Here is a 27,286-nt window from a genome sequence, read left to right as displayed (position 1 = left end):
GTGGGGGAAAGCCAGGCTTCCCCCGCCAGCCCCGACAAGCTCCTGAGCAGCTCTGGGGTAGCCCACGAAGCCTCCGCAGGGCAGCGGGCAGCCTTCATCCCGCTGCCCTGGGGAGGCTTTGCGTGGCTATCCCTGGCTTTTGCGGGAGGTGGGGGAAGGGACAGAGCGAGGCTCTCTCACTTCCCCCACCTCCAGCAAAAGCCCCCAAGAGCCGAATATTTTTTTTCTTGAATTCCCCCCCCCCCCAAAGTTGTTGTTGTTGTTGTTTAGTCGTGCCCGACTCTTCGTGACCCCATGGACCAGAGCACACCAGGCACTTCTGTCTTCCACTCTCTCCTGCAGTTTGGTCAAACTCATGCTGGTAGCTTCGAGAACACTGTCCAACCATCTCGTCCTCTGTCGTCCCCTTCTCCTTGTGTCCTCCATCTTTCCCAACATCAGGGTCTTTTCCAGGGAGTCTTCTCTTCTCATGAGGTGGCCCAAGTATTGGAGCCTCAGCTTCAGGATCTGTCCTTCCAGTGAGCACTCAGGGCTGATTTCCTTCAGAATGGATAGGTTTGATCTTCTTGCAGTCCATGGGACTCTCAAGAGTCTCCTCAAGTAGGTGCCCCTTATGGTCAGGTGCGCCTTATGGAGCGAAAAACAGGGTGACACCTACTGTACCTGAAGCCCTCTGCACCAGCTTTACATGACAAAAGCAAGCCAGGATAGGGGTGTGGGAAAGGAAGACCCATGAAACTGCATTGTAAGGCAGTGCTGAAAAAGTATACTGAGCAAGGCTTTTTTTCAGCCGGAGCACATGGGGTCTTAGCTCCAGCACCTCTCAGGTGGTCATCTAAGAGAACAAGGGTGAGCTCCAACACCTCTTTTTTTTCTTCTGATTTGGATGTTTTCTCTTGCTCCGGTGGGTAGGACTCAAACCAATGGATTCAAGTTTCAAAAAAGGAGATTCCGACTAAACATCAGGAAGAGCTTTCTGGTGGTAAGAAGTGTTTGATAGTGGAACAGACTCCCTCAGAAGGTGGTGGACTCTCCTTCCTTGGAGGTTTTGAAGCAGAAGATGGATGGCCATCTGTCTTGGATGCTGTCTTGGACTGTCTTGGAGCCAGTGTGGTGTAGTGGTTAAGAGCGATAGACTCGTAATCTGGGGAACCGGGTTCGTGTCTCCGCTCCTCCAAATGCAGCTGCTGGGGGACCTTGGGCCAGTCACACTTCTCTGAAGTCTCTCAGCCCCACTCACCTCACAGAGTGTTTGTTGTGGGGGAGGAAGGGAAAGGAGAATGTTAGCCGCTTTGAGACTCCTTCGGGTAGTGAAAAAGCGGGATATCAAATCCAAACTCCTCTTCTTCTTTAGTTGAGATTTCTGCATTGGCAGGGGATTAGACTAGACCAGGCTTCCTCAAAGATGTTCTCCAGATGTCTTGAGACTATAATTCCCATCATCCCTGACCACTGGTCATGGGAATTGTAGGCCAAAAACATCTGGAGGGCCGAGTTTGAGGAAACCTGCAATAGATGACCCATAGAGACCCTTCCAATACTACGATTCTATGATTCTCTGTTTCCAGAGCATACAGATTCTCAAAATTATTCTTACTTCCATGGAATGCTCTGTCATTAAATTCTCAGTTTTATGCATACTTGAGAGTAAGCCCCAATGTCTCAAGCTATGAATGGCCCACTGCCATTTTAATAATAATAATAATAATTTATTATTTATACCCCGCCCATCTGGCTGGGCTTCACCAGCCCCTCTGGGCGGCTTCCCAAAAAATATTAAAATACTGTAATACATCAAACATTAAAAGCTTCCCTAAACAGGGTTGCCTTCAGATGTCTTCTAAAAGTCTGGTTGTAGTTGTTCTCTTTGACATCTGGTGGGAGGGTGTTCCACAGGGAGGGCGCCACTACCGAGAAGGCCCTCTGCCTGGTTCCCTGTAACTTGGCTTCTCGCAGTGAGGGAACCACCAGAAGGCCTTCAGTGCTGGACCTCAGTGTCCAGGTAAAACGATGGGGGTGGAGACACTCCTTCAGATATACTGGACCGAGGCCATTTAGGGCTTTAAAGGTCAGCACCAACACTTTGAATTGTGCTCGGAAACGTACTGGGAGCCAATGTAGGTCTTTCAAGACCGGTGTTATATGGTCTCGGCGGCCGCTCCCAGTCACCAGTCTAGCTGCCGCGTTCTGGATTAGTTGTATTTTGTTTTGGCTACACCAGGCATCCTCAACCTCGGCCCTCCAGATGTTTTGGGACTACAATTCCCATCATCCCTGACCACTGGTCCTGTTAGCTAGGGATGATGGGAGTTGTAGTCCCAAAACATCTGGAGGGCCAAGTTTGGGGGTGCCTGATCTACACTGACTGTTCTAAGAGGATGAGGAACAACTAGTTGTGTGTTATTCCTAGTGCTTTTAATCTTGTAGTGTTCAGTAGGCACTAAATATCATCATTGCCGTCTGTTCCTGTTAATTGAAATTAGCTGGAAAGCTCTATTAAACGTCCCATTGCCTCTTTAGACCACCATCTTTTTGATGTTTTGATACCGAGGGCTGTATCCAACTAAGTGTTGCTCAGAGTAGACCCATTGAAATTAAGGGACCTGTGTTAATAATGTTCATTAAATTCAGTGGGCCTATTCTGAGTATGACAGCTACAACCCAGTGACCCAGACAACGGAATTCTGCATAGCTGAATTCTGCCACATCGCGGTTTGTTTGCTTTTCAGACCAGAGTCGGTTCATTATGGTTGTTCAGCAATAGCAGTGAAAGTCTGATCAGCTGTATCATCTAAAGCAGCTTTTCTCAACCTGTGGGTTCCCAGATGTTGTTGAACTACCACTCCCATCACCCCTAGCTAGCAAGGCCAGAGCTCAGGGATGATGGGAGTTGTAGTCCAACAACATCTGGGGACCCACAGGTTGAGAAACGCTGATCTAAAGTGATCCTTGCACTGATGTTTCAGCTTTTCCATAAGCAGAATAAAACGATGTGAGATACCAATTGTGAGGACTGCATTTGATCCTGTCACCCTACCTGCTTTGCCTTTTTCATCCTTGGAGGTTTAAGCTTTTCAACGAGACATTTCTTAGCTGGCTCTGTAAATTATCTTGCTTTTCATTCAACTTTGAGGTTTATAACTATGACTGATTCACACACGCAGTGATGTGAGGTTATATGAATGTTGGTTTGTGGTGGCACATCACTTGACGTTGCAGTCATCAAGTGATATACATGTTGAACCAGGCCTAGGATTTTAGCTAATTTATAGCCAAATCCCATTCGGGTTTACTCACAAATATATCCCAGTGAGTCTAGTAAACATTAGACTCTAGGATTTCTTTCCTGGTAACCATACTTAATGATAAGAACTTATTTTTGAGTACACACATTGGATCCAATGGAAAAGGGTCCTACCAGAAGTCTTTTTAATTACACGTTGATGATTATTTGTGCTGCTGATTCTTTCACAATCCCACTTACAATATTAATTGTAGCTGAAAAAGTTTTATAGTGGTTATACTGCTTCATTTCCAACCAGCGCATCCTGTAACTTCTTGCTTAAATCCCATAACTTTTCAAACTTCAAATGTTCTGGATATATATATGTATATATATGCACTGTAGTCCCTCCAGACATCAGTAATGTGGTAGCATTTGCAGAACAACTAATAAAGCAGAATAAATCTACCCCTAATTTCACTAGTACTGTCTCAAGAACCTGTTGCAGCATATATTTGCAATAAAACACAAATGTAACTCATTTAACAAATGTAAATGAGTTAAAATCCAGGTTTTTTTTTTAAAAAAAGAAAAAGAAAAAAACTTTAAATCAGTGCATCTCAAACTTTTTGCGATGGCAGAACTCTTCACTTCAAACAAAACTTCAGTGGCATCCTTGAAGAAAAATATTCTATTTTATTGTGTTTTTTTGGAAAAAGGTGGAGGGGAAAGTTAATTACAGAGAGAGAGAGAGAGAGAGAGAGAGAGAGAAAGAAAGAAAGAAAGAAAGAAAGAAAGAAAGAAAGGAAGGAAGGAAGGAAGGAAGGAAGGAAGGAAGGAAGGAAGGAAGGAAGGAATAGCCAACCAGAGCTACAACTTTTTAAAGCTGCAATTTTAAGATTTTGAAAAACATTGCTGTAAGCCTTCATTTGGAGCTTGTCTACATTTGGACATTATTTAGCTTCTCTCCCCTAACCCCCACATTCTAATTAGACTGGAGTAGTCCGCACTCACACATACTTGAATTGGTATAGGAGGAGTCTTTACTGTTTGTTCCCTTCTGTGTTTGTCCCTGCCTTCTAATTAGTTGATTTTGTTATGCCTATTAAGTATTGACAGGGCATGTGCTGTGTGCACACCTAGAATCATAGAGTTGGAAGAGACCACAAGGGCCATCGAGTCACCTTGGTGTTTTGCTTTTTTTTAAAAAAAAATCCTGCTCGTTAAGTGTCCAAAAGCACATGGTCAGGCAATAAAAACAAAAATCAACATTGGTTAGCTATAACTAATTCTTTCCAGTAGTAGAATGCAATTTTTGGCAGGAATCTCAGGTGAGATACCCATACAGTGGAAGTTACTCCCAATAACAGGCACCACACAAAAGCAGAAAAAGATTCAGATAGTTTACTGTTGCAGAAGGTAAGGCTCAGGAGTTCTGAATGTAAATATGTACAGCTTGCAGGCTTTTGCAGATACAGATAGATACAGATACAAGTACAAAGCAGCTCCGTTGGTCTAAATAAGTTGAGCAATTCAAGATGTGACACTGACAGACAGATACTACTGCGCTGATATGCATTAATTACAGATATAGTTGGGGCACTGGGCCGTTACCATAGCAACTGGCTTTGCTAACCTTGCACCTGCAATTTGCTCATCCATGGGATGATTTGCGCTCGTGAAGGAAATCAACCCCTTCTCGTGCCCAGTTACTCCTACAATTTTATAACTGTTCCAGATAAACAAAGAGGTCCTCTGGCTGGGTCGGGATGGCATGGGGATGAGGGACCAACTCCCTTCTCTTGCGGGGGCCCAATTAGTGCCATTGCCTTCTGTTAAGAATTTGGGTGTAATCCTTGACGCCTCCCTTTCCATGGAGGTGCAAGTTACAGCAACAGCCAAGGCGACATTTTTCCACCTTCACCGCATCAAGCAGTTGGTCCCTTACCTTTCCCAGCCCGACCTGGCCACAGTGACCCATGCGACGGTCATCTCCAGGCTTGACTACTGTAATTCGCTCTACGCGGGGCTGCCCCTGAAGCTGACCCAGAAACTCCAGCGGGTGCAGAATGCTGCAGCGAGGCTCCTCACAGGGTCTCTGCCATGGGAGCATATTCACCCAGTGCTTTTCAAACTGCACTGGCTCTCGGTAGAGTACAGGGTCAGATTTAAGGTGCTGGTTTTGATCTTTAAAGCCCTTCACAGCCTAGGACCCTCATACCTATGGGACCGCCTCTCCCGGTATGCCCCACGGAGAGCCTCAAGGTCCATAAATAGCAACACCCTAGTGGTCCCAGGCCCTAAGGAAGTTAGATTGGCTTCAACCAGAGCCAGGGCCTTTTCAACTCTGGCTCTGGGCTGGTGGAACGCTTTGCCTCATGAGACCAGGGCCCGGCAGGATCTGATTTCTTTCCGCAGGGCCTGAGAGGCAGAGTTGTTCCGCCTGGCCTTTGGCTTGGAGCCAATTTGATTCCCTCCCTCCCTCTCTTTCTTTTTTCCTTTCCTTCTCCTCCTGCAATGAGGCTACATTTTAATATTCTAATGTTTCAATAATTTAATGTTGTATTTTAATTTTGTTTTTAAGTTGTAATCATTAAACTTATTTTTATTATTGCTTGTAAGCCATTCTGAGCCCGGCCTTGGCTGGGGAGGGTGGGGTATAAATAAATAGTATTATTATTATTATTATTATTATTATTATTATTATTATTATTATTATTACTACTACTACTACTACTACTACTACTACTTACTGTTAAGTGAGTGGCACCTTTACCAAAAGCAAGCTCATAAAGATATTCTTTGCCAACTCTCAGACCCCCTTTGCCTCATTTTCCACATCCTTTATGCACTGGATATCAATTCCCAAGTAATGGGTTGTTTTCTTCTGACTTCTCCTTCTGTTTGGTCTCACAGACAGCGTAGAAGATGAAATGGAAATGGCCACTGTGCGGCATCGACCCGAAGCCCTCGAACTGCTGGAAGCACAGAGCAGATTCACAAAGAAGGAGCTTCAGATTCTGTACAGAGGGTTCAAAAACGTAAGTGGTCCTGGTTGACCCTGCAGAAGGGGTCAGCCATCTCCTGATGTGAACTTGCTGCTACTTGAGTACACAGGTCAGCCATGTTGCGTGGTGAGTTCCCGCCTCCCCCCATAGAAATAAAGACACAGGACACAAGAATTCGAGTTAATGGGTCAAATTAGGCCACAACTTTATTGATTACAGGAATTGAGCGGTATTGGCTTAGGCATTGGTCCTACAACTAACCGGCCTGGCCGGTGAGGGTTAACCACCAGTGGGAGGAGTTCTGCTGAGGCACGTCAACTAGGACCTCCCCCGAGGTCACCACGTGAGGGCGTGCCATAGGCCCACACTTCCATAGGCTTCAGACAGGGCCACGCCCCCCGGAATCCTTTACCGGACTACCTTTTATTTGGGAGAAGGTGATGAGACTCCCTCTCCCCCTTCATCAGCATAACAATAGACTGTACCCCCACCAATGCCTACCGCCCATACAGTGGAGTTGTGACGGTTTGCTATGAGGTAGGCGAAAACCAAATAGCTGGAGCCAATCTGCCAGATGGAAAAATTCCTACCAGGCCCCTTGAAGGTGACCAACCGAGGTTCATAGCAATGTCAGAGAACCTAGCCTAAAGGGTGGGAGGGTAGGGGAAACCGGATTAGCTGCGGCGTAGAAAAGAGAGAGGTCCTCAGCCGCGCCAGACCTAAGTAGGTGAGGCCACGCCCCCCACACCCACCGATTGGCTGGCACGGGGTATGACGCGGCCGAGGATCAAATAGCGCCAAGCTATCTGAGCCTATCCACAGTCATTTCTGGCTATCGCTAACTGAGGGAACAATGCGTATTTTGAAATCTGGGTTGGAGGTATACATAGTGGACGAGCTATGGATGTGTTGTAATAAGTGTGCGATTTGCATAAGGTAATAATTTAAAATTTACAATGTACAAAGAAGGGGAAATAATGAAAAGGAATTGAAGAGCTCCAAATTGCCTGATAAGTAAATAGCTACTGAGAGGAGCTGTGCTAGAGTTGAGTAATGCCAAAGCTTGAGTAATTTGGAGAATTCTTTTTTTTAAAAAAAAAAAATAGTTTTTACATTGTAATTGAAAAATAGATTTAATAGGGTCTTCAACACCACAGGCTTTCGAGGCTGCCTCCAGCGATGTTCAGCTTCCCAGTCTTCAGTACCATTGCTGATGAATCATTGCCAAACTGCCATCACAGTAGGGGAGCGCCATTTTGTAGCTGGCTTTCCTGTCATCTCCATTTGCTGCAAAATGAAACTGTGATTGCCGCAGTCATTAACCTTTCAAGCCAATGGCGCTGTGGTGTGCCTTGTACAAGTGGCACTTCACAGTAAATTGCCCAGACTATCAAGCAGCCGCTCTCGGCATGCCGCCTTTCTTTCTCTTTGGGCCATTGATAATTTTCGTGCAAGTTTTTCTTTTTCGAAGCAGCTTTTATATTTCCACACACTTCCCTTCCCCAAGTACATGTTAAATAGTTAGGGCCCTTCCAACAAATTAAACCTTTCATTTCTCCTCTTAGTAGTCTAGTCACTTCTAGAGCACATTGCTTTATCCTTTCAACACTGTAAATATCTATGGTTTGCAGAATGAAAGCTACCTCGGTTTTCGAGTGTCTTGAACGTTTCAGAACCCGAATGCTGAAAACCCGGAAGTACTTGCTTCCATTTCCAAACGTGCCCCGGAAGTTGAACGGCTTCCAAGGCTCGTTTCTCAATTTTTTCAATAGAATTCTCCGACTGCCCATTGCGCCTCGGTTGTCGAACATTTCGGAAGTCGAACGGTCTTCCGGAATGGATTACGTTCGACAACTGAGGTTCTACTGTCCGCACCTGTTTTTGTCCATAAGTGTCCTGGGTGTGTTCAAAATGTTACCACATTTTTAATCGGAATATAAAATGGGCAACCTTGTTCAGGGAAGTTTTTAGTGTGTGATGTTGTATTGTGCTTTTACTGTTTTTGTTGGGAGCCACCCAGATGGACAACATAATAGTAGTAGTAGTAGTAGTAGTAGTAGTAATATGGCAAGTGCAAGCTGAAGTGCATCAGGAGAGAATGGTTCCATTTAGCGTCTTCCTGAGTCTGACTTGTAATGCCCATGCATGTTTCCAAGCTTAAACAGACCATGTTGTTGTTGTTTAGTCGTTTAGTCGTGTCCGACTCTTCGTGACCCCATGGACCAGAGCACGCCAGCCACTTCTGTCTTCCACTGCCTCCCACAGTTTAGTCAAACTCATGCTGGTAGCTTCGAGAAGACTATCCAACCATCTCATCCTCTGTCGTCCCCTTCTCCTTGTGCCCTCCATCTTTCCCAACATCAGGGTCTTTTCCAGGGAGTCTTCTCTTCTCATGAGGTGGCCAAAGTATTGGAGCCTCAGCTTCATGATCTGTCCTTCCAGTGAGCACGCAGGGCTGATTTCCTTCAGAATGGATAGGTTTGATCTTATTGCAGTCCATAGGACTCTCAAGAGTCTCCATCACCAAAATTCATAATAGTGCTTAGAGGTGTACTTTTCAGCAGAAAAGTTTCATGCTAGTGGGTACACATACATGTCCTCACACATCCTATTTCAAAACGTAAGTGGCAAACCCAGAAGAAATTCAAAAGTTAGACATGACAGCTTTAGAGTTTCCCTGTCTCAATTTAGGAAATTCTGCAGTTGGCTGATGGGTGCACATAGGTTTGTAGACCTTTTTAATAAAATATTTTTATTAAAGTTTTCTATAATATGTGCAATGTCTCTTTTTTCAAGTTTCATTTTCCATAGGTCAGTTTCATTTGTTGAGACATTAGGGTTACCTTAGGAAAAGGGGAAAAGAGAGGGGCAAAGATGAATGGGGATGGGGTCGGGAGGCGATGTTTCTGTTTTGCTTAATATGTGTGTGGGGTTTTGTGTCAGCATCGCATGTGCGGGTTCTCTTTGCTGTTCGCTTGTGTTCCTTTGGTGGTGAGAGAAATTGGGGTTGGCCTAGGGTGCGGTTGCTTGTTTGTGATTGGCTGTGATGAACTTTGTTTTCGTGTGTGAGTGCAATGGGACACTTGCAGTTTGACCTATTTTATAATAGCTAGCCTTACCCAGGGCAGAATGTTGATAATGAAAATAACTTGGTGAGAACTAATGTTTCACTGGAAAAAAGCACAGGCAGCCATGTTGACCTACAAGAAAATGTCAGAAATCCATATTAGGACATCTTTACTTGGCCAAGCGAAATGTCCCAAAATCAAGTTTTGAGTTCCCCAGAGCTAGGTATTAAGATATAATGAAAGGTTTGAGTATTGTTAAATCTTCTTAATACTAACTTACATTGTCCTGAAGGTGGCAATACTTAGAGGGCATCCCAGGAATTGTGGGAATCATCAGATCTCCCTCTACAAGGATAGGACCTCTGAAGTAAGATGAGATAAAATGAAGTCATTCTAGGGGCATGTCAAGGATGTGCCAGGAGACTCTGTGAATCTGCAGAATCCCCAGACCTTCCTGACACATGCCTAGAAAGGGGACAAATTGTGTTAGTCATTGATTCCAATAAGAAGGAAATGTTTTTAAAAACCCAAAGCGGGAAACATAAAGAAGGGGAAATGCTCCACTACGGACACACACAATGACAACAGTGTCCAGCATTGCTTTGGGAAAGACTGTTCATCTGCCTTCGGTTCTTTTTGGACTGCTCCTCTATTCTCTGTTGAATATTTTCTTTCCATCTTCATATAAAATGATGACACCGCCAATTGGGAGAAGTAACTAATGGCCACAAACCAACAGAGTTAAGCATATTTTAGCCCAGGTACAGTGGTACCTCAGGTTCAGTACTTAATTCGTTCCGGAGGTCCGTTCTGAACCTGAAACTGTTCTTAACCTGAAGCACCACTTTAGCTAACAGGGCCTCCTGTTGTTGCATGATTTCTGTTCGCATCCTGAAGGAAAGTTCTTAACCTGAGGTACTATTTCTGGGTTAGCGGGGTCTGTAACCTGAAACATATGTAACCTGAAGCGTATGCAACCCAAGGTACCACTGTATAGGCAAACTCAGCCCTCCAGATGTTTTGGAGAGCCAGTGTGGTGTAGTGGTTAAGAGCGGTAGTCTCCTAATCTGGGGAACCGGGTTCGCATCTCCGCTCCTCCACATGCAGCTGCTGGGTGACCTTGGGCCAGTCACACTTCTTTGAAGTCTCTCAGCCCCACTCACCTCACAGAGTGTTTGTTGTGGGGGAGGAAGGGAAAGGAGAATGTTAGCCGCTTTGAGACTCCTTAAAGGGAGTGAAAGGCGGGATATCAAATCCAAACTCTTCTTCTTCTTCTTCTTCTTCTTCTTCTTCTTCTTCTTGGGACTACAACTCCCATCATCCCTAGTTAACAAGACCAGTAGTCAGGGATGATGGGAAATGTAGTCTCAAAACATCTGGAGGGCCGAGTTTGCCTGTGCTTGTTCTAGCCTATTGGTTTCACTGGATTTAAGCAGACACATAAACAGATTATAGCCAATACATATAGCGTAAATCTATGATTACTTGGCAATGCAACTCTTGCAAACTCAAAGACTGATAATTGTTCACACTTCTGTGAAGAAAGTTGTTTTTTCATCGTACGGTTACTGAGGTGCAATAAATACCACTGATTGCCGTGAACATTCGCGCAATTGCAGTCAGAAGAACGCTGTTACTTGAAATGCTTTTTATAAATATTTGCAATGAAAAGGGTGAGCAGTGGCATACTGTGACTGGCTCTGGCCAAATTTCTACACTGGAAAGGGTTTTCTTAATTCTTATGATACTTCTTTGTGGGGGAAAATGTATATATGGTAGTATGGATCACCTGTGTGGGGTAATAATAAAAGAATTGTCTGGATCCCTAGTTCCAAAATACGGCACTAAAAACACACAAGCAAGGGGGAGCCCCCAGCAAAGTTTAAAAAGCCACAAGCAAGCGGTGTAGCATGGGGATTTAGGCTGTTAAACCTTCATATCCAGTTTAATCCACTACCCTAGCCTCCCCGTTTCTCTCTTAGTACTGAACAGACCATACACCTTAGTAAGTTTAAAAATGCTTTACTTGCCAAGTTCCAGAGCTTAGGTTCATCCACGCAGCAAGTAGCACAGGCAGAAATCACAGGATGTGAAATATACTGAAATAGCTCTAAGCACACAGTCTGAACTTGTAGCGAGCAAGCTCAGGCACATCCTACCTTGGTGAGTTCACACGGTGAAAGAGGAGCGAACAAGCAGGAAACTTAATTTCCCTCCTTTCAAGTGAGGAGCATAACCTAGCCAAATCTAGGAATACAGGCATCTTGCCATTTTTGTACGTTCGGCATACTAGCAACCACTGATATGTGCGCCATTTTTGGCACTGCAACGGGGCGGGCCTTTGGCGTCCCGCTGGCAAACGTGGTGCCTCAAACATAACCCCCATCTAAATGAGGAGTTGCCTGTACAGATCTGTGCCCTTAACCGCTTCATGCATTAACCATCACCAAACATGCTGGTTATATTTGATTGCAATTTGCCACATCTTCAGCACTTGATCAGAACATAACAGAATAGTTAATTCTCTTTACCATTTTACAGATAGAAACATAAGAACACAGTTTAAAAAATATGCATTCAATAAAACAAAAATGGGCTGCCATAACTTTTACTGCCTAATAAATATTACACAAGCCATATTGGGAAATAGGTAAATTGTACATGTGAAGTAAATTCAGAGAGGTACTGTGCAGTACACATGAAGATACATTGTTGGCAGAGAAATGACAAAGGCATTTAGCGATGGAGGCAGAAAATCTAAGTGTTTCTCCTGCACAGTAAAAAATATAATTGTAAACTGAATAACAGATAACCAGCTATCCTATAATGGTACCCCAAAAGCTTCCCGTTTAGGCAGAATAGCTCACCCTACTTTGTGGTAGAGCTAATGACGATTTTGGTTTCTGCCCTTATACCGGAAGCAACATCTATGTGAGAATTAAATCTTCTGATTTTTATTTGACTCATTTCATTTGCAAGCTTCTCTCTAATGAAAAATACATATGCTTATTTTGTTCAGCTGTTATTTCATTGATGGAGTGCCCCCCCCAATAATGAAATGGATGAAAACATTTTGAGCTTTATCAATCTTTCGGCAAAAGATTTATGCCATTGTTTTGAAATGTTGTCCAGCATTGGCTTGCGATGTCAAGGGTAGTTTATAAGATTTTCATTATCTGGATGGATGAGAAACTCAGCTGGCTTTGAGAGTTCTACCCCTCACCTAGTTTTCCACTGTACCCATTTCCTCTGTCATTCTAATTTATATATTTATTATTACTACTTACATTACTTAATTGTACACATGTATGGAGAATACACGGGACGTGGGTGGCATTGTGGTCTAAACCACAGAGCCTAGGGTTTGCCAGTCAGAAGGTTGGCGGTTCGAATCCCCGTGACGGGGTGAGCTCCCGTTGCTCGGTCCCTGCTCCTGCCAACCTAGCAGTTTGAAAGCGCATCAAAGTGCAGGTAGATAAATAGGTACCGCTCCGGCGGGAAGGTAAACGGCGTTTCCATGCGCTGCTCTAGTTTGCCAGAAGTGGCTTAGTCATGCTGACCACATGACCCAGAAGCTGTACGATGGCTCCCTCGGCCTGTAAAGCGAGATGAGTGCCCCAACTCCAGAGTCAGCCACGACTGGACCTAATGGCCAGGGGTCCCTTTACCTTTACCTTTTATGGAGAATACACACAAATGTACTTGGAGCAGGAAGAATGCAGTGCTAGCATTGAGCTGGCAGGTAGGAGGAATTAAATCACTGGCTTTGCCTCACCACTTGCCAGTTGGGGGGCCTCTCTCTTCACACACTGCACATTGTTCTGTGAACTTGGCTGGTTGCCTCACTGTCCTAGTTGCAGGGGCAGAAGAGGAGAATGTTGTTTAGTCGTTTAGTCGTGTCCGACTCTTCGTGACCCCCTGGACCAGAGCATGCCAGGCACTCCTGTCTTCCACTGCCTCCCACAGTTTGGTCAAACTCATGCTGGTAGCTTCGAGAACACTGTCCAACCATCTCGTCCTCTGTCGTCCCCTTCCCCTTGTGCCCTCAATCTTTCCCAACATCAGGGTCTTTTCCAGCGAGTCTTCTCATGAGGTGGCCAAAGTATTGGAGCCTCAGGCTACAATTGCAGTGGCATGAGCAGAGGCTACACTGTGCTGCATCGGCTGGCTCTCTCTGCTTGCCCAAGTCAGTTAGGAATGAATGTGTTGGCCATTCTAGGGTTGTCTCTTTTCTCAGACAGGAAGCAGAGTCCTAGTCCAAAGCGCAACCAGGGGGTCAAAAGCCCATGCAAAGGAGAGCACTCGAGGAAGTGTGCCAAGCCACAAGCTACAGATTAAGTGTATCACTGGCAAGCTGTGCAAGCCACAGTACAAGGCAGCAGGCAGAGGTATAACAAGCAGGTGGCAAGAAACTCAAAACCTATGCAGAGCAGAAAACTGAAGAAACTAAGATGACTTAACATAGGCTCTACAGTGGAAGCCGTCCCAGAGGCAGCTGCAGAAGTGATTCTTCAGATGACTTTTTGTGCTGAATAAGTTGGATCCTCCTAACCGAGGGTCCATGTTGCGCGCTGTCCCGAGAGTCTCCCCAACCGGCCTGGAGGACGTCTGGAGACGGTGGTGCCACAATCACGCCACTGGCTCTTAGCCAATTGGCGTGGTGGGGTGATTGGGGCTTTATCGGCAGCATGAAGTGGGGAACCCCTCCTGCTTTGCGCTGCCGAACACCCACACACCCGTTGATAGGTCTGCGTTTGGCCTTGCTTTGGAATTGGGTTGGTCGCCTGTTTTGGATTGTGGGCCGGGCAGGAATTTTTTCCAATGTGGCAGATTGGCAGTGGCTACTTGGTTTTTGCCTACCTCTTAGCAACCGTCACAACTTTGTAAGGTTTGGCGGTTAGGCATTGGTTTAGGGGGATGTGGAGAGGGGAGGTGCGGCCATCACCTGCCCCTCCGTTTAATAGGGTATTCCGTTAAAGGAATCCGGGGGTCTGGCTCTGGTCCAAAGCCTGGGGAGGGGCTAGCGCCATGCCAGGACCCCCAGAAACCCCAGGGGTGAGCACCAGTCAATAGCCATTGTTGGAGCTCCCTCTGCTGGTAGTTTACCCTTTGCAGGCTCCCTGCTGGGTGGGCAGGAGCCAGTTATAGTCATTAGATACCAATGCCAATACCAGTCACACTTGTGTATTCAATAAATTTGTGGCCTAAATCTGCCCATTAACCTTTAAACTAAATTCAGTGTCCATTGTTTCTTTATTCAATGGGGGCGGGTTTGGGGGCTGGACGCGCAAATTTATGTTCTATGATGCAGTTGCTCTATGCATCTGGCCTGGAAAACGTGTAATCTAACATACCAATGCAGCTTGGGTGCCAGGCTGCTGTCTAGAAAGATCTGACGAACTGCCTGGTTTTGCCACTTAACCTGGATAGGAGATCTGACAAGCCACAATGCATGGATGATGGGCTTTGTTCAGTTTGGTGGGTCACCAATTTTTTTCAGGCCTCCCGATCGGCTTTCATAGTTCTTGTCTCAAAGACTGCAATTATGTCTGGGTCAGAAGAACAGCCTGAAGGCCTGTAGCTTCATTGTAGCTGCAAAGTTCTGATCTCATTAGACATTTGCTGACAAGTGAACAAATTTGGCCTTCTGGGGATCTCTTGAGGACTGGCATAGTTTATGAGAAATGAAACAAGTTGTGTGCTCCAGAACGGCGTGGCGTGATATTTGTTCTTATGAGGAGATCTTTTCACCCTGAGGGTCCTTGGAGAAGGTTCAGTATTATGGGCTTGATTACTGAAACAAACTGAATAATTTTAGTTTCTTTTCCACATTTTCTCAAGCAATTTTTTCAGAACAACCAGCCAGATGCCTGCGGGAATCGTTGAGCTGTAAAGTTGGAAGGGATCCCAAGGATCATGCAGTGATCGAACCTGCAACCTTGGGTTTTAGTAAAGCAAACAGTCTAATTTGTCAGCGCCTAAATGATGTTGAGCGTCAGAACAACTTGGCCATAATAAGGAAATTTTGCCCACGGTATGACTATTTTCCACCTTCCCATTTTGACTCTCTGGCACCCTATCTGCCTAACCTAGCAATTCTAAAATATAGGCGTGCTTTTACTCTCGCAAGATTGAATGTATTGCCCTCGGCTTTACTTGAGGGACAATTCCAACAGATTCCACATGTAAAACGCTTTTGTCCCTGCAGTACTGAATCGGTGGCACATGCCCTTCTGGCTTGCACTCTTTATAAAGACTTGAGGAATGAGATTATCACCCCTCTTTTATTGTCCATTCCGGGTCGCCCAGTCACTGCCCCAGTGTCCTTTGTCTTGGCAGTTCAAGATGAGCAGGTGACAGCAAAGGTTGCAAGGTTTTTAGCTGGGGCAATCAGAATAAGATCCACTATTTGACTATTGATTCAAAACCCCAAAACGTATTTTATATAATTGACTTTTTATTTCTATTCTTTGTATATCGTATTGTTGTTTTATTGCTATGGCTGACGCAAATAAAGATTCACTCATTCATCATTCCTGCAACCTTGGCATTATCAGCACCATGCTGAAAACAACTGAGCTAATTTGATTTGTGACTCAGTTCCTGGCAATTTCATTGGTGTAAAGGGGCTTTAAAAATCAAGGCCCAGAAAACCCCCACCTCTTTTTCTGTATTCCCACAACTAGCATAGAAGTTAGGTGTGGTTCATATATGCTTATACATCATCTAACTTCTTCATTTTTGGTGTGTGGGACTATATAGTGTTTTATCTAGGCAGCCAGGGCTCCTCTGGATGACAAGACCTTTTTGCACCAGGTCAGTGAGGACCACTTGCTTTTTGAAATTATCCCATATATACAGAACTCCTGGTGCGCCCTCGTACCTATGGGACCACCTCTCCTGGTATGCCCCGCGGAGGACCTTAAGGTCCATAAATAACAACACTTTGGAGGCCCCGAGCCTCAAGGAGGTTAGATTGGTCTCAACTAAGGCAGAGCCTTTTCAGCACAGGCCCCGACGTGGTGGAACGCTCTGTCACAAGAGACCAGGGCCCTGCGGGATTTGACATCTTTCCGCAGGGCCTGCAAGACGAAGCTGTTCCACCTGGCCTTCAGCCCCTTATATGAGATTTGGTATATAAGTTTTCCCTTGGCTTTTTTGCAGGCCCATGTAAGACCAGCATGGATAGCTGGCTCTGGTGAATATCTGATGTTTCCTCCCTTTATGGTCTTGATTTATGGGCTACTACTAAAATGAGGCTGCATTTTAAGCTGCATTTTAATTAACTGTTTTTTGTCTTGTTTTTCTATTACGTTTTATTGTAATTTATATTTGGTGTTAGCCACCCTGAGCCCAGCCCTGGCCAGGGAGGGCAGGGTATGTATCTATGTATGCATGTATAAACAAACAAATTATTATTATTAATATTATTAATATTATTAATTAAGTGTTGTTTACTTTTTATAATAGGGACGCAGGTGGCACCGTGGTCTAAACCACAGAGCCTAGAGCTCAGCGGTTTGAATTCCCGCAGCGGGGTGAGCTCCTGTTGCTCAGTCCCTGCTCCTGCCAACCTAGCAGTTCGAAAGCACGTCAAAGTGCAAGTAGATAAATAGGTACCACTCCGGTGGGAAGGTAAACAGCGTTTCCATGCGCTGCTCTGGTTCGCCAGAAGCGGCTTAGTCATGCTGGCCACATGACCCGAAGCTGTACGCCGGGCTCCCTCGGCCAATAAAGCAAGATGAGCGCCGCAACCCCAGAGTCGTCCACGATGGACCTGATGGTCAGGGGTCACTTTACCTTTTTATTTTTTATAATACATGAAAGATGGATCTCCCTCGGGAGGTTCTGGACTCTCCTTCCTTGGGGGTTTCTAAGCAGAGGTTGGGTGGCCATCTGTCACAGATGCTTTAGCTGAGTTTCCTACTTTTTAGGGGGTTGCACTAGAAATATGTCCATGGGGTACCTTCCAGCTCTACGATTCTATGTTTTTCTGCTTCAACAATATTTCATTATGTTCCTATCATTTTATGTAACTGTATTTTGTACAAATTATAAAAGTTATAAATAAAACATGTTCTCTTTACAAACAAAACATTTAAATAGCTACCTTTCTACCAGTACGATGAGGGGGCAGAGCATGGATATAGCCAGGATTTTTGATAGGGGGACAGGCTTTTGTATAGATTTGTATTAATTTTTACTTATTTGGGGGGCACCTGCCCCCCTCCCCCATTGACTACACCCCTGGGGGGGCACAGGAAGAAAACAAGGTCGGAAGGGAGCCACAGTCGGGAAAAGGTTGGGAAACACTGGGCTTGATGACTTTGTGTTGCCGTCCAACTCTATTATTCTATGATTCTAAGAATCAGTAAAAATCTGCACCCCATGTGTTACAGAGTGTTACACCCCCACACCCACATATATATCCCAATGTTTATATTGTAAGGTAAAGGTAAAGGGATCCCTGACCATTAGGTCCAGTCGTGACTGACTCTGGGGTTGCGGCTCTCATCTCGCTTTATTGGCTGAGGGAGCCAGCGTACAGCTTCCGCGTCATGTGGCCAGCATGACTAAGTCGCTTCTGGTGAACCAGAGCAGCGCACGGAAACACCGTTTACCTTCCTGCCAGAGCGGTACCTATTTATCTACTTGCACTTTGACGTGCTTTCGAACTGCTAGATGGGCAGGAGCAGGGACCGAGCAACGGGAGTTCACCCCGTTGGGGGGATTCGAACTGCCAACCTTCTGATCGGCAAGTCCTAGGCTCTGTGGTTTAACCCACAGTGCCACCCACATCCCTGTTTATTGTAGCGAGCAATAAAAGCACTCCTTAATTCTTTAGCTGGGCTGAGGTATAAGCACAACAGAAATAAGAATGCAAGAAATAATTCCCCTTAAGCTGTCAGGGTATTAAATGAATAGCTCTCTAACTTCTCCCACCTGATAACAGCAGATAGGTTTTTAAAATAATAATAATTATGGCATGCAGCATAATTGAATCAAGCACAGGTAATTAGAGAAAGTTGGAGAAAATCCATCATGATAGGTCTTACCTCTTCATAACCACATTATTGCACATACTTGGGGATATCAATGAAAATGCATTAATTTGGGTCCTAGAGCAGGAGCTCTAAGGAAAATGACTCAACACTACCTCCTAATAACAGAATAATTTGGAACATTTATAACTTGTGATCTGAGGGTGTCAGGGTGCTTGACACATAATGGATTGGGGCTCACAGCATTCTTGCAAAGCAGCAAAAGATTTCAACTCATAAAATAATCAATCTTCATTTTCCTCCACAAGCCTTTTCCAGCTCAGACTTTGAGGGAAACGATTGCTGTTAAAATTATATTATAATTGCTGAGATGAGTGCACATTTTGCTTTAAGCAAACCAAATACTATAATTAAGGAGATTTGGTAGTTAATCAGAATGACCACTTGCAATGCACTCTGCAGGCTGAAATTAACAGGTCTGGGGGGAAACCAAGCCCTTGGGTTTCTACGAGCCAATTTAAATCATTAATATATTTTTTTCCTTTAAAGAAAATGCCTCACACCAATAGCGGGCAATTACTGACCCCCGCAAGTCCACGATACCAAAGCTGAAAAAATTATTTTTATCAACTGCAAACTTTAATTTTACGTTAATCATACTCTTGAGTTACAAATGATGGTAGGATGGTATTGTGGCCATAAACCCTACCCTATTGGCGTACCATGTGAGGAAATGGGAGGTGTAGCAGGGGAAGGGGGCCTGTTTGGAATATCCTGCTTCCTCAGAGATTGCTCCCGCTATGGTCTCGCTGCAGCCAATTAAGTTATAGTCGCTGAGACTGAGAAATAAAGTCCCATTGAGCTATTTTTATGAAGCTCTTTTGATGCCGATGTGATTTAGTAATCGATGGTAGGGGGGAAAACTCACTGTTCAATGTGGCTTTTCTGTTTCTGCCAATGAACGGCAACTTTTTAAAATAATTAAAAATAATCTAACAAAAATACTATCAAATGGAAGATTTGTGTGAATCTAATAATAATAATAATAATAATAATAATAATAATAATAATAATAATTTTATTATTTATACCCCGCCCATCTGGCTGGGCCTCCCCAGCCACTCTGGGCGGCTTCCAAAAAAATATTAAAATACTGTAATACATCAAACATTAAAAGCTTCCCTAAACAGGGCTGCCTTCAGATGTCTTCTAAAAGTCTGGTAGTTGATTGTTCTCTTTGACATCTGGTGGGAGGGCATTCCACAGGGAAGGCGCCACTACCGAGAAGGCCCTCTGCCTGGTTCCCCACAACTTGGCTTCTCGCAGTGAGGGAACCGCCAGAAGGCCCTCGGTGCTGGACCTCAGTGTCCGGGTAGAACGATGGAGGTGGAGACGCTCCTTCAGGTATCCTGGACCAAGGCCATTTAGGGCTTTAAAGGTCAGCACCAACATGCAAATTTATTTAAATCTGATTGGTCAGTTAAAAAGGCTGGTTATTTATCAACTAAATATTCAGTAGGTTGATAACGCTACTTTTGACACTTCTTCAAAGTTCCCTAAACCTTTGATGCCGATCAGTGTGCAGAATGTAGCATTTAAAACGAGGGTTCTTTCATTTTAAACCTTGTGTCATCTCTAGTGTAATGGGAGTTAATGATTAAGCATTTGAGGAAACACAGAGTTTGAGTAGTCAAATTGGCTGGAACCTAGCAAAATAATAAATTTGCTCTGGGCAAACTATTTTTTAAAAAAGTAGATTCTCTTTCATCTTCTTTTACTGTTAGGTTTCTATTTTTAAAAAATGAAATCCTATCTTGTCCTGGAAGGTCATGACAGAGACTGTGAGTAGAAGCAATATTCTTAGCTGTAATGAAGTGGCTAAAGTTTTTCCTGAAGAAAAAAACCTGATTCTCTTCTTTTTCTTTTTATTAAAGCAGCTAACACATTTTTTTCCAAACTGGTTTTTATTATTATCTTTGTGTCCCCAGTTCCTATTTCTACACCGTCTACTTGGTGACCTCAGAGGCGAGAACCTCTGACTATTGTAGTTATTGTCAGAATCATCTAGTTATATGAAATATCAAGAAGATAAACACAACAAAGTTCAAAAAATCTGCTTGCGATTTCATGCTAATATCGCACAGCAAGTAACAGCTCCGGTAGAGGTGCACCCCTTTTGCTGAACCCTATCTTCCAGTTATCAAATCATAACCACAATATTATAATTGAATTACTTCTGTTGTTGCTCATAGCTCAAATCCTGCTTGCGAATTCATCGTACTATAATATTTCTTTAAATACAGTGGTGCCTCGCAAGACGAAATTAATTCGTTCCGCAAGTTTTTTCTTCTTGCGGGTTTTTCGTCTTGCGAAGCACGGTTTCCCATAGGAATGCATTGAAAATCAATTAATGCGTTCCTAGGGAAACCGCTTGCCAGGCTGGCGGTGCGGAGAAGGGCTTTTCTCCGCACCGCAAGCCTTCAGGACAGGTACGGGAACAGAGGGGAAGGGGCGCAGCGCTTTCCCTCTGTTCCCGGGGCTTGCGTGGGAGGAGGGTTTTTCCTCCCCACCGCCAACATTCAGAACAGCATTCTGAATGTTGACGGTGGGAAGGAAAACCCTCCTCCCACCCCAAGTCTTCAGGAAAGCCATCCGATGCCGGGCGGCGGGAGAAGGCTTTCCCCCTCCCCCTCCCGGCATCGGAGCTTCGTCCCGATGCCGCGCGGTGGGAGGAGGCTTTCCCCCTCCGCCGCCCGGCATCGGAGCTTCGTCCCGATGCCGCGCGGCGGGAGGAGACGTTCCCCCTCCGCCGCCCGGCATCGGAGCTTCGTCCCGATGCCGCGCGGCGGGAGGAGGCTTTCCCCCTCCGCCGCCCGGCATCGGAGCTTCGTCCCGATGCCGCGCGGCGGGAGGAGGCTTTCCCCCTCCGCCGCCCGGTATCGGAGCTTCGTCCCGATGCCGCGCGGCGGGAGGAGGCTTTCCCCCTCCGCCGCCCGGCATCGGAGCTTCGTCCCGATGCCGCGCGGCTGGGGGAGACGTTCCCCCTCCGCCGCCCGGCATCGGAGCTTCGTCCCGATGCCGCGCGGCGGGAGGAGGCTTTCCCCCTCCGCCGCCCGGCATCGGTGCTTCGTCCCGATGCCGCGCGGCGGGAGGAGGCTTTCCCCCTCCGCCGCCCGGCATCGGAGCTTCGTCCCGATGCCGCGCGGCTGGGGGAGGCGTTCCCCCTCCGCCGCCCGGCATCGGAGCTTCGTCCCGATGCCGCGCGGCGGGAGGAGGCTTTCCCCCTCCGCCGCCCGGCATCGGTGCTTCGTCCCGATGCCGCGCGGCGGGAGGAGGCTTTCCCCCTCCGCCGCCCGGCATCGGAGCTTCGTCCCGATGCCGCGCGGCGGGAGGAGACGTTCCCCCTCCGCCGCCCGGCATCGGAGCTTCGTCCCGATGCCGCGCCGCGGGAGGAGACGTTCCCCCTCCGCCGCCCAGCATCGGAGCTTCGTCCCGATGCCGCGCCGCGGGAGGAGACGTTCCCCCTCCGCCGCCCGGCATCGGAGCTTCGTTCCGAAGCCGGCGGCGGGAGGAGGTCTGAGGACAGTGGGGAAGACGTGCTGCGCTTCACCGCTGTCCCTGAGATTTCCCTATGGGCTGTCGTCTTGCGAAGCAAGCCCATAGGGAAATTCGTTTTGCGAAGCGCCTCCAAAACGGAAAACCCTTTCGTCTAGCGGGTTTTCCGTCTTGCGAGGTGTTCGTCTTGCGGGGTACCACTGTAGACTGAAAAGGGTATCCATTCTTCCATAAAACAGTCGTCATTGGATTCTCTTCATTTTGCTGTTAATTTTGCCAGTTTTGCAAGGCCTGTTATCTTACTTATCCATTCTTCATTGGTTGGAACCTCATCTTCCTTTCGTTTCTGCACTTACAAAATCCTAGCTAATTATTTTATTTTATTTTATTTTAAACACTCATATACCGCTGTCATTAAAATATATCGCAGTGGCTGGTGCCATTTGGTTTTTGCCAACCACGTAGCAAATCGTCACAACTTTGTAAGTTTGGTGGTTAGGCATTGGCTCATTCTTTGGTGGAGGGGGTTATGGATTGGCTGTGCCTGCCCCTCATTTGTTGTTGTTGTTGCTGCTGCTAGGGAATTCCGTTAAAGGAATCCAGGGGCTCAATTTGCTCTGTCTGATCCCCTCTCAGGGGTAGGGCCAGGGCAGAGTTCCTGGGAGCATCTGGGGTGAACTAAGAGGTGGAAATCTGCCTCTTTGCTCCCCCAGTATGTTTTCCCTTACTGACCTCTGGAGGTTCCAGTTGTCAGTCCTATTCCTGCCAGTGCAGGTTCAGGTAGTCCGAACCAATGCCTAAGCAACCACTCACATGCTGTAATCAATAAAGTTGTGGCCAAATTAACACTAAAAATCTTAAACAAATATTCTGTGTCCTGCGTGATTTATTTTGGAGGGGGTTTGGGGGTCTTGACACGTAACAAACTATTAGCAGTGACTTATCGCTGTGGGTTAAACCACAGAGCCTAGGACTTGCTGATCAGAAGGTCGGTGGTTCGAATCCCTGCAACGGGGTGAGCTCCCATTGCTCAGTCCCTGCTCCTGCCAACCTAGCAGTTCAAAAGCACATCCAAGTGCAAGTAGATAAATAGGTACCACTTCGGGGGGAAGGTAAACGGCGTTTCCGTACACTGCTCTGGTTCGCCAGAAGCGGCTTAGTCATGCTGGCCACATGACCCGGAAGCTGTACGCCGGCTCCCTTGGCCAATAAAGCGAGATGAGCACCGCAACCCCAGAGTCGGCCACGACTGTACCTAATGGTCAGGGGTCCCTTTATCTTTACCTTTATCATGATATGTGAACTGGACCTTTGGCTTATTGGACTGAGTGGGAGCTGTGAAGAAGCAAGCCACCTCCTATCTGTGTAGCGCTGCTATGGCTTCTTTTTGTGACCAAGAATGTTGGCAGAATATTGGAAACTGAAACATATGCATAGCAAAAGGGTGCTGAATTGGAAAAGCAAGCCTACTGAGGATTGGCTATTCCGAAAATAAAACTGCTATATTTAGCCGCTTCAGGAAATTAACGTATTGTTGGTGTAACACTTGGACTGCGATAAATCTGCCCTCTATTTGATCTCCAAGTGGCAGTCATGTTCAAAACACCCTTAAGGCACCGACCCATAGCTAGAGGACTTGCACAGTGAAACTCATTGCACTTTTCAAATCCGATAAATTACTCGAGAAGCTAAGAAACTTAAAAGATCATTTTTATCATTCCCCTTCCACATAATTAATCATATAGTTGCTTACGGATATTGTGGTGCTGTGATAGGATGCTGAAATACTATACAATGGACTTGGTTTTTTTAAGGGTTGTTTTGTTGTTGTTGTTGAGCACATTGCTGCCCTCTGGTGTCTAAGAATGCTGAAACTCCCACTAGAAAGCAGAACTTTAAGTTTTATTACAGACCATTGTAAATACAGTGGTGCCCCGCAAGACGAAATTAATTCGTTCCGCAAGTTTTGTCGTCTAGCGAATTTTTCGTCTTGCGAATCACGAAATCCCATAGGAATGCATTGAAAATCAATTAATGCGTTCCTATGGTCAAAAAAAGTCCAAACAAAGCCAAATTTGGTACAACAACAGTTTATTAACTGCTCTTTAAAGTCACACATACTGTAAAGAGCAGTTCAAAAATTGAAGGGAAAATAAATTAACTTTATAAACAAAACATGTCTTTGTTTTTAGACAAAGGAAACAAAGTCGCGAGACGTTTTCGTCTTGCGAAACAAGCCCATAGGGAAATTCGTCTTGCAAGGCAAATCGAAAATGGAAAAACCTTTCGTCTAGCGAGTTTTTTGTCTTGCGAGGCATTCGTCTTGCGAGGTACCACTGTAGTAGCATTTTGTGTGTGGAATTTTTAAAACGGCAGCTTTTCCTGTTCATGGCAGAAAGGACGTTAGAAGCATGAACCCTTAAGCCAGCCATTTTGTGAGGGCTTTCCTGCAGCTTCTTGGTCCAAACTTTGGTAACAAACATTCCTTGTACCCCTTCTATTACTAGCTGGTGAAATAACACGTAATAATGACGTATGGGTACTTTATAAATGGCAGAGTATGTAACTAAAGAGAATGTTTCGAAAGCCCTGCATGGTGAAATGCTCTTGTACCTGAACTCTCATGCCCGAAGTCATAACTTTCATTTCATTTCATAATAACAATAACAATATTATTATTTTATTTATATGCCACCCATCTGACTGGATTGCCGAGCCACTCTGGGAGGCTCCTAACAAAATATTAAAAGCGCAATAAAACCCCAGCCATTAAAAACTTCCCTGAACAGGGATGCCTTTGGATGTCTTCTAAAAGTCAAATAGCTGTTTATCTCTTTGGCATCTGATGGGAGGGCATTCCACAGGGTGGCACCACAGCCGAGAAAGCCCTCTGCCTGGTTCCCTGTAACCTCACTTCTCGCAGCGAGGGAACCGCCAGAAGGCTCTCAGAGCTGGACCTCAATGTCTAGGCTGAACAATGGGGGTGGAGACCCTCCTTCAGGTATACTGGGCCGAGGCCACTTAGGGCTTTAATGGTCAGCACTAACACTTTAAATCGCACTCAGAAATGCACTGGAAGCCAGGGGAGATCCTTTAGGACCGGTGTTATGTGGTCCCAGCAGCCACTCCCAATCACCTGCCTAGCTGCTGCATTCTGGATGAGTTGTAGTTTCTGAGTCACCTTCAAAAGTAGCATTGAAGTTGTCCAAGCAGGAGATAACCAGAGCATGCACCACTCTGGCAAGACAGTCTGCAGGCAGATAGGGTCTCAGCCAACAAACCAGATGGAGCTAGTAGACAGCTGCCCTGGACACAGAATTGACCTGCACCTCCATGGACAGCTGAGAATCCAAAATGACTCCCAGGCTGCACACCTGGTCCTTCAGGGGCACAGTTTACCCATTCAGGACCAGGGAGTACACAGGGTTTTGATACGTAGGAATGTGTATCATTGCTGTTCCCCTCCCCCCATTGTTCAGGTACAGCTTGTTTCTCAGTAGCTTCAGTTGGGACGTTATTTCTCTTTTAAGGCACATTCGGCGCTATTTTCATTATGTCTGATGAAGTCATATCTTGAGGGTGAGTCTGGACTTCCCTTCTGCTTTTGATAAAAAGGTAAAGGTAAAGGTACCCCTGCCCGTACGGGCCAGTTGTGTCCGACTCTAGGGTTGTGCGCCCATCTCACTTAAGAGGCCGGGGGCCAGCACTGTCCAGAGACGTGGCCAGCGTGATGAAGCTGCTCTGGCGAGCCGGCACCAGCGCAGCACACGGAAACGCCGTTTACCTTCCCGCTATAGAGCGGTACCTATTTATCTACTTGCCCACTGCTAGGTGGGCAGGAGCTGGGACCGAAAGACGGGAGCTCACCCCGCCGCAGGGATTCGAACTGCCAACCATGTGATCGGCAAGCCCTAGGCACTGAGGTTTTACCCACAGCGCCACCCGCGTCCCCTGCTTTTGACAGCCATAGCTAAACAAACAGAAACAGCTCTCCTTCTTCGCTTTCTCTCCAGCAGCCTAATCTAGAAAACACTTGCGCCTTTCATCTTTCAGCCAATCAAAGCAGTAGTTTGTTTCCCAAGAAAATGATTTCCACAACCCATTTCCTGAGAACCTTCATATCACTTTTAGTTTCTGTTCTCGGCCACCAACCCTACTCGCCCCTCAAAAACAGAGCCAGATCTCACAACACCCTCAGGCACCTGACCTGATCACAAAGAAGGCATGTTCTGCATATTTTTGGTCTTCTTGAAAACAGGTGTGTGCGTGTGTGTATAAGCCTCAAGCTGCACTACAAACTTGATATGTAGAATTGCATCCTAAATATGCTCAACAACCTTTGTTCTAAAATCTCAGTTATAAAAGCAGATACAGTGATACCTTGGTTCTCAAACAGCCTAGTTTACAAACAACTTAGAACCCGAATGTCGCAAACCTGGAAGTGAGCATTCCAGTTCTTGAAATTTTTTTGAAAGTCGAACGTGTCCTGAGTCCCTGTTTTTAGTGTTGCGCTTCTGTTTTTAGAGAGATCATGCTGATTGGGGTGGTGGGGAGAAGCATTTTAGGGGGTCGTTTTTCAACAGCCTGGAACGGATTACTGTAATCCGTTTTGCATTACTTTCTGTGGGAAAGCGCACCTTGGTTTTGGAATGTTTTGGTTTTGGAACGGACTTCTGGAACGGATTAAGTTTGAGAACCAAGGTACTACTGTATTATAGTTTGGTGCACTGTACATCTTTTGTAAATGGGCGCAGAGATCAAGGTGGGGTTGAAACATAATGGTGTGCCCCTGACCGATGCCAGTTCTTCCAATAGCCTCACTTTGCTCAGCAAAATATCTTTCTAGTTCTTCTTTGAATCAGGATATCAAGATCACACTGATCACTGCAGATATCAGCTCAACTTCTTTTAATGCAAGCAGCGTAGAATGTGTCAGGAATCTAACAATGCTACTCACATTTCTCCTTGCAGTGAATATCCCTGCTAGGAGATGGGGGGAGCTCGTATGTGAACTTCCCTGCTTCTGGAGAAATAGAGTTTGGACAGGCTTTGGCCCCTTTAGCAGAAAAGAACTTTTGTAAAGTAGTTTTCGAAATCTCTGTTTGGTAGTGGTAAAATCCTTGCTGTTTGCAGTCTCTTGTACAATTTGTACATGAGCATGTTATTCATATGCATTCCTTGCCACTTTCCTTAGGAATGTCCCAGTGGGATTGTTAATGAAGAGACCTTCAAAGAGATTTACTCTCAGTTCTTCCCACAGGGAGGTGAGTACTCTGCGCATAATTAGTCTTGTTTGCATGCACAACCAATTGCCATAATTGCTTTGAAATTTGGCCTAAACAGGTTGTTGTTCTAGTTAATTAAGCCTTTTATACTACTTAATGGGTGGACAGAAGTACTTCAGGGTTTTAATTAAAGAGTGGAAATACC

The 27,286-nt window shown here is 45.7% G+C and overlaps 1 protein-coding gene across 14 annotated transcripts in view; it reads left to right on the top strand.

Moving 5' to 3' along the window:
• KCNIP4 (potassium voltage-gated channel interacting protein 4) overlaps window positions 1-27,286 on the top strand; it is a 406,334-nt gene that overhangs the window by 353,061 nt on the left and 25,987 nt on the right. For all 14 annotated transcript variants that reach the window (XM_083460627.1, XM_083460632.1, XM_083460628.1 and 11 more), the window contains 2 exons: window positions 6,140-6,264; window positions 27,051-27,120. In XM_083460627.1, coding sequence (XP_083316753.1) covers window positions 6,140-6,264; window positions 27,051-27,120 — 195 coding nt within the window. The remainder of the gene's footprint in view (window positions 1-6,139; window positions 6,265-27,050; window positions 27,121-27,286) is intronic.

Source organism: Podarcis liolepis (assembly GCF_965112155.1).
Source record: "Podarcis liolepis genome assembly, chromosome: 9".
In the NCBI taxonomy this organism is placed as follows: domain Eukaryota; kingdom Metazoa; phylum Chordata; class Lepidosauria; order Squamata; family Lacertidae; genus Podarcis; species Podarcis liolepis.
The sequence above is the reverse complement of the archived record's forward strand: the minus strand, read 5'-3'. Positions and strand labels throughout refer to the sequence as shown.